This window comes from Chrysoperla carnea, chromosome 1 (assembly GCF_905475395.1).
Source record: "Chrysoperla carnea chromosome 1, inChrCarn1.1, whole genome shotgun sequence".
NCBI lineage: Eukaryota > Metazoa > Arthropoda > Insecta > Neuroptera > Chrysopidae > Chrysoperla > Chrysoperla carnea.
This window is the reverse complement of record NC_058337.1, coordinates 115671003-115679680: the sequence shown is the minus strand read 5'-3', so window position 1 is coordinate 115679680 and position 8678 is coordinate 115671003. Positions and strand designations below refer to the sequence as shown.

General features: G+C 29.8%; 1 protein-coding gene across 1 annotated transcript; it reads right to left on the bottom strand.

Moving 5' to 3' along the window:
• Positions 1-554: 554 nt before the first annotated feature.
• Positions 555-7572, bottom strand: LOC123293758 (transcription factor glial cells missing-like). The gene is made up of 4 exons (XM_044874666.1): positions 7568-7572; positions 6279-6915; positions 1951-2059; positions 555-1612 (listed from the first exon to the last, which is right to left on the bottom strand). Exons 1-4 carry the CDS (start codon positions 7570-7572, stop codon positions 555-557), a joined length of 1809 nt encoding a protein of 602 aa, XP_044730601.1.
• Positions 7573-8678: the final 1106 nt, after the last annotated feature.

Genomic DNA, 8678 nt, shown 5'->3' with positions numbered 1-8678 from the left:
TGCGACTATAAAATGTTTCTAACTTAATTTGTTCCCTCACGGGTAAACAGTGATGTTTAGGGGAAAATGATTCAAACAAAAGTTGTTTGTTTTTTATTTTTTAAGGATCATTTTTTACATTTAAACTTTTGTTCTATCTCTAACGATTTACAAGGTATTCTCGACCCAATTGAGCTATGTTGCTCATTTACTCAACCTCACTTTTTACGTCCTGAGCATTTTATGAACACCTATTCCAATGGATTTTATGAACACCCATTTCAAAATTTTGTTCATGGCATCAATATTTTTAAGAGTTACAAACTTGGGACTAAACATAGTATACCTTGATATATTTCATATTTACATGGCATAAAAATTATTGAGCCAAATAAATTAGAATGTTTTAGGTGACGTTGAGTAGGATTGTTTCATTGACTCCAATTTTAAGGCGATTTTCATAAGCATTTGATATTACCTAATAAAATCAGTCGCGGCTAATTTTTGGAACTCTCTTAGATCTGAAAACATTATTTTACACTTTTATTTAACTAAAAATATCAAAAACAATAATTTTAATGATGAGATAATGGATCAATTTGTGAATAATCTAAATAATTTTGATTCGATACAGTCGTCATTAAATTATAATTGTCGACTGGATTAATTCGATAATCGTCAATAATTCCCACCATTGTTTCCATCGATGACGAATCACAACTTGTTTGCTGTAAATTATCTAAAATTCGTTCAGAATTCTCCATACTAGCACCATACATTCCACCCATACATAAATTGTTCATTGGATAATCGATAATCGGTACATCTAAATCACTTATCATACAATTTGTTCCATGATTATGAGCAGGATAATTTTGTGGAACTTTATAGGAACTTTGTGCCGTATTTGTGGTAGATTTGAGATCATGGTATGATGAATATTCATCGTAATAATTTTGTTCGTACATATTTTGATGAAACATTTCATGAAACTGTTGCTGTGGTGTTTCCTGATGGTATTGCGCATCACAGTTAATTGTTTCAAAATGTGGTGGACTAGAATTTGTACAACTGTTGTTACTATCTTCATTAATGTATTGTCCGGCTGTGAATTCATGATTCCCTACGGTGTGATTCGTATTTTGTAGCCAACAATTATTATTTACTATTGAGTTATTATTGGATGCTGCCATTTCTTCATGTTTAATATAATTGCGATAAATGGTTCCACTTCCGAGATCTAAAAGAGTAGGTGGTGATCGTGCTGTTATATCAGTTTGATCATGTTTTAGCGGTTGATCCAATTGGAAAATTTCTTCAGGTTGAAATAGATCACCGGATAGTGGAACAAAATCGTATTGAGGATTAAAGTTTGTATGAATTAGTTCGTCAGTTTCCGTGTTAGGAATATTTGCCGTTGGTAAATTTGTTTGAATAGGATTTTGTTGATCTTGTTGTTGAACCCAAAATGATGATTGATCGTAATTGGGGTAGTTGTGATGATTATTTTGGAGATGTGGCTGTGGATAGGTGTGTGAGTTTTGCATACAATGTTGCGATAAAGTTGATGATGTTGAGATTTGAGTGTTGTTGACACACATGCATTCAAAGGGAGGACACGAACAGGAATATCCTAAAAAAAAAAGCAAAGCAATTAAATTTTAATTCACATTTTCCTGACTTAAATATAGAAACTGAGCTTCCATATAAAATTTAACATCTTGAATATTTTGAATTAAAAATATTAGGGCTAAGTATTATTTGAAGTATTTGAAGAAGAAAATGTACCCAATAATTTAAGGTAAAAATACCTTTTTTCAAAGTTAATGCCAAATGTCGGAAACATCCCAAGTTAAATATCACATGATCATCAAAACAATCCGCCACTGAAAACAGGCATAGTGTCGGTGCTCTTGGCTCGTATTTATTTATGTGCTAATTATGCTAAAATTAAAATAAAATGATTTTTACCTTTTGTTGAGTCCGATATAAGTGGTGGAGGATGAATTGTTCGTATATTTCCAGCTTCAGTTTCTTCCTCATTTGTTCGACAACGTTTGGGTGCGCGTAAAGACATTAACTGTAAATAAAAGAGAAACGGTATTAATTTTAAAAGAGAACTGAGATTCTATTTAGAAAAAAATATTTCCATTGAAAATTGAATGCTAATACAACTCCGACGGTTTTATTTGATTTTAAAAGAGTGAGGGACTGAGGGTCTATACCTATAAAAAATCGAAGAAATCCGAAGAAAAACTGTTTAATGATAGGAAAGAAATTATACTCTAATAAATACGAAAATTACGTTGATTTCACAATTTGGGGCACTTTTTGAGCTATAGACTGAAATCATAAAGAATATGTGAAATCTCAAAAATGATTCCTTTAATCATCATATGAATTGGATTTATATAGTTTTGAGTCCCTAAATAATTAAGAAAATGAAATTTTGAGGAAATTGATAAAAAATATTCCTAAATAATCAAATGTAAATAATAAGTTATAGTATTTACATTATCCCTAGATTCAGGGGAGGCAGAACAGGCCGGGATCAAAAGGGAATTTTTTCGAGATTCTTCGAAAAAAAAATTTTTGTGAATTGATAAGTTTTTGATAAGGTACGTTTCTCCCCTATATAGCTTATTTCTCACGTAGCAGGATCGGAGATAGGAAGCTCTATATAACATAAGCCAAGTTATACAAGTTCCATTTTCCTTTCATATATCTCAATTGGGGTGTTTTTTGATAGCAAATGAAAAAAGTAATATTTCTTAATGTTTGTAAAATCGCAAACCCAACAATTAAAAAGTTAATCTATTGAAAATTTAAACACAACGATTTGTTTGTTTTTGTTAAATATGTATAATTAATAAGACCACCTTCATTGTTTAAACTAATTATTAAAACAATAAAAATGATAAAATTAAAAAAAAGAAGCAATAATTTTATGGGTACGAACGAATGCTGCCTTTTTGTGTCATTGATGACGTTCGACGATATCGTATACTCTATAGAGATTATTATTTGTTTTATTTTGTTGCTATCAGCAGTGGTTTTATAAAATATTTCTTTTTACTTTGCTATAGTAGGGCGGTGGTTATGATTTTAATATATTAAATATTAAAATTCAATAGTTTATTTAAGATTGTATAGGTATTATACAGAGTCAAACAGAAAATTGGGCTTTATGTTTTTATGAGGGAAATTGTTAAAGAAAGTTAATGGGAAAACTAGGATAGAAAACTAAGCGGTGTCATACACAGCTAGAAATTTAATTTAATAAATAAAAGTCTGTTGGGAATGCTGGATATATACAATTATTGTTAGAAATAGACATGGAAATTGGCGAAGTAATAATGAAAACAAAGTTATTCGGCCCTTTCTTTTTATGTTTTATTCTGTACAAAAACTGATGAATTTAACACAGGAACTAAAATTATTGCTTGCCACATTCCAACAGTCGAACAGTTTTTATAAAGATTCATTGACTATCCCTGGATTCCGAGTCTTTCGAACTATCTATTTACACACAACTCGAACAAGATTTGTTTAAATATTTTTCAGGATTTTTCCTAAAATTCCTTCATACAGGAATAGTAAGAAGAAAATTAGGAACCCTGGTGGAAAAAATATTTGAAGAAAGAATAAGAAATTCTGAAAAAGTCTTAGGAACTTTGAATTTCTCAACGTTTTCGGGCTAGTCTAATTCAGAGTTATTCAGAGTTCTTAGTACTTTTTTAAAGTTTCTAAGACTTTTTCAGAGTTTCCTAAGACTTATTAAGACTTATTCTTTTTTCAAATATTTTTTCCACCAGGGAAGAAACAGCTGAAGAGAAGGGAATTAGAAAAACAATGCTACCAATCCAATATCTAATAGTAGGAATAATGATAAGAAACTTAACAATATTCTTTCTTCACTGAATTCCTAGGAATTCATAGAAAAAAATGTGAATATACCCATTTTTAAATACTTTCAGCCGATTAGCAATATTAATTATTAATCTGTTAATTATAACCTCTACTCGGTTGCTCCGAGTTGATTCGGTAGCTCGAGTAAAAGTAGGATTCGTGTCGCATCACTACAACTGTTTGGCAATTGCACAGGAGAATGAATTTTTATCGCTACAGCGAAAGGAAACAATCAACGCTTATTTCACACACAATGAAACGAATGCTGGAAATTTTAGTAACTTCTGTAACACTCAAGCGTTTTGATCTTCAATATGTATATTTATATGAATAATAATATTTTTTTAGGTAGGTTTCGATTCATCGATGGATGTGATAACTCTGCGTTGCGATGAATGTAGCATATAATTATTTATTTGTTTTGTATATTTTACAGTTTATACGCCTGTAATTAAACAACGGAATATATCGAGTTGAGTTGAGTAGTATTAAGTATTAAGTATTAAGTATTGTATGATTTATAACACTACTTTAAATTACTTTAAGGGTATATACAATTTATCTTTTCATATTTTAATATCAATTTATATAACATTCAGATATACTACACGAAATTAATAATTGTGATTGGGTAATTATGAGAGAATATTGCTTTCGTTTTCTAAATAATATAGCATCCTCAAATTTTTGCTTTCCTTTTACAATTGGGATCTTTATTAACCACTAGCTTGATACCCACCCGCTTCGCTGGGTTTAAAATTTAAGACTGGTAAAGACCACCGTGTTATAGTATTCACTTCCCTTGTGCTCACTTATCCCCCTTCCATAGCACTCGAAATAGGGATATGGATGGCCATGAATTGTATTTTTTAGACTTAGTTGCTAGACTTTTGATTTGCATAATATTTTTGATGAAATAATAAAAAATTATGACATAGATAACTTTACGCAGACTCATGCTCAGAGTTATCGAACTATCCAAAGGACTGAATATATACTATTATTCGACTGATTATAGGTGTTTCTTGTTTTTGGAAATTCAAATTTCGAAGTTTATTGAAATAGTTAAACTTCACTTACATAAACTGTAAATGATATTTTTATTCCGTAGTTAAGTAGTTTTATTTCGCGGACTATATTAAAATAACGACTACAACATTTTTCGAATCATACATATTTTATATAATAAGTGTTGGTTTAAAATGAGTTGATAATAACAGTTATTGATTTAAGATAAATCTTTGCAAGAAATCGATAACTTAGTATTAATATTATCTAATAAACAATAATATTAATTTTCATTTTTTTAAATTACTTCCATATTGAATACGTTTATGGAATAAATAAACTTATTAGCATCAGAGCAACGACGCTGTTATTACTTTGTTCTATTATCTACTAGTGGCCAATCGATTTAGAGGAAAATTAATCTAAGACGATTTAATTTTGGATACTTCTTTGCTTATTGAACTTAGAGAGGAATGTTGCGTTAACAAACGCTGGATGCGCGTCGGTAAAGCAACGAAATTTCTGTCTGGCAAATTAAAATTATACTTTTTGATTATAATACTTATAAATCATATTAAAATTACAGGCACACTAAAATTTTATGAAAACGATTTTTTTTTCTAATTATTAGTTATATCGGCTGTCCACGAAGGACACACTTAGACTATAGAGTCCATTGTGTTACCATATATGCGTTTTGCCGCCTTTTCCGCTGATAATTTCAGTTATCAGCTTCTCAATATTGAGAGGCTGAGTTACAACCATTAATTAAAATAATTTTTGCTGTGACGGCGGGAAAAAAAACCCGCTACCCTAAGCATATCCCGCACGGAATTGGTTATGCTTCAACCAACTGAGCTACTGCAGACAATAATATCTGACAATTAGAATTCATATTGTTAAAAGGCATTTTTTTTAAATCAGCAATTATCGCAGAATTTTTTAAATCAGCATGCCCTAGCAAGTGCAGTAAACGTTCTCAGATGTCAAACGTTATTCATCCATACCTAATTTTAATAAGAAATATCTGAAATCTAACTGTCTTGAAATCAACTTTTTCGTGACGCTATTAGCTCTTTAGCATAAGTTATAAATGCGAATTTCAACAGATAAAATCTAAAAATTTGGTATTGGAAAAAGGTTCGAAATTTTCAATGCAAGAATGACATCGATAAATGTGTCCATTCAATATTTCAAAATGATTTTAAGAAAATACATAATCTTGGAAACTACCTAAACTATGGTAGTCATTTAAAGATTTCTAAACTACACAAAATAGATCTTCAAAGATTTCCAAACAAGACTAAGACCAAACAAGACTAAGATATAGGTATTATCAATAATACCTATAATTAAAAAATATTTCTGTTATGTTTACATACCTTATTTCCTAAAGCAGCTTCTCTTGTTAATAAAACAGCTAAGCCTCGGACTCGCCTACCATTGCCTAAACTTCTCCTAGCTTCTGATGTTGATTTGGCCTCAGGCCTTGGATGATCATGTACACCTTTTGCTTGAAAAAAAATCGCATGCTCTGTATGCCGCCAAAAATGTGTAACTGGATAACCACAATGGCCACGACAAGGTAGAATTTCTAAACGACCCGAACATTGTCGGTTTGGGCATGGTTTTCCCTGTTGCTTTTTCCGTGCTTTATCACATATTGCAGGACGTAAATGGACTCGATCACCAGATTGTAGGGTACATCTTAACGAGCAGATAAGCACACCAAGACAACTTTTCTTTAAAATATGCACATTATGGTTGTTTGTATTACGCATTGCCCAACCGGATGCGTGCCGTTTTGCTTCTTCGCTGGTAGATGGATAAACTAAACGACAATGTCCGTCAGCCCATTCAGCGAATTTATCAAATTCACTGATACGTGGTATTGATGTATCGTTGATATCCCAATCGGCTGTTGTGGCTGAGACTATAGTTCCACCACCTGAAGTGCCCATACTGCCCGGTGTTGGTAATTGACAATGAGTGCTCATTGCCGGTGAGGCTTGTCTGTGCCTAAAACAAAAATAAAATATCAGAAAAAAATTTCAAAAAATTAAAAGTTCAGTAAATAAACATTAATTTATTTGTGTTAAAGACGCACTGTCTTTTCACATTTTTATCATTCATAAAATTCTTAAGTTACTACAAAATGAGATGATGATTTGAACGGCTGATCAAATTTTTGTCAAATATACCTAAAACATCCGGCTTATATCAGGTTGAATCTTTGATTGAATAAAAAAAAAGCATCAAATCGGGTCATCAGCTTAAGGGCTACAATCCTAGATGCAGAATTACAAAAATAAGGCACCATATTGTATTTAAGGATGGTGTTAAAATTTCTGGAAAATTTACATTAAATATAAATTTCACAAGCAAATATAGAAACGAAAATTTATAAAAAGTAAAAAAACGGTTTAATTATTTTGGTTTTATTTTTTCTACTACAAATAATTTTTATATCAAGTTCTTTTTTTTTAGAAAATTTCCTTTCTCACTTTTTTCATATTTCAATTTTATAAACAGGCTCTTAAATTCTGTCGGTTTGTTAGTCCTTATTTTCATAATAAAGTTTTTGTTTTTTTATATTATGCAACCTATTAAACTTTAATGTTATAAAATTGCCTATAAATGAATATAAATGCAACAATCACCAGAAACTTACTTCATTAGAAATCTCATTTAAAAATAGATATTTCATATTAGAAAACTAAAAACTCAAAATGTATTCACTAAAACTTTCAAAATATGGACCTTCCACTCTCACTCAAAATATTTTACTTGTGGTTACTTATAAATTAAAAGACATTATTAGCTTGTAAGGATATTATCGATGTAATTAAAATTATTTTTGAGAAAATTCACAGTACTAAATCACTGAAACTTGTCACAATTAGAAACCAAGATAAAAGAAACCTTAGCATTTCAGAAAAAATTTATTAGTGATTATTGATAGTACACTATCAATTGTCTAAACTATGTCTGACTTCGTTCAAGTTTGTATATAAAATATCCTTTAAATCATATTTAATATTATATTTATATAAAAGGATTTCAGTAATTTGTCAATAATAATATTTTTGATAATAAATGACAATAATAATGCCTTTTTGTTGTGTTATAAATTGTATAGACTAGGCAATCTTGGCATGGCCACTTTGGATAAATGGGTTTTGTTGAAATAGCTGTAGCACAAATAACATTCTGTACGGTAATATCTATAAATAAAAAATAAAAACTTTTGGGTGCGTTTAATAAATATGTTTTGTCTAGTGAAAAGATAAATTTTTATTTTTCTTACAAAAATTGTGTTAAATTAGGTAAAGAAGAAAAATTATTGAATTTTTTTTTTATTAAGCCAAGTTGAATGAATAGACTTTCAAAAATACTTTGGACACAGTAGAAAAGTTTCTTTTTTTTCAAAACTCATATGCCGTTTATACTGGTCTCAATATGATTCGTATAAATAAAAATTATTTTAAAAAAATATGAAAAAAAAAATGTGTATAATTTTTTTTCATATTTATATTTTTGTTATTTCATTTCTTATGATATGGGTGGTATAACATGTTTTTGTGGGGCTTGCACTAATATGAACATACGGTAGCTACTATAGGAGTCTGTAAAGTTAGCAATGATGTTTAACTGTGCTGTGATTTGATATTAAGGATGTATGAGCATGACAACAATGTTACATTTAAAAGCTCAAAATTTTTTTATAGACTTTTATTCAAAGAATATGTGGTTAAAATTTTATCTTAGGTATCCATGCAAAT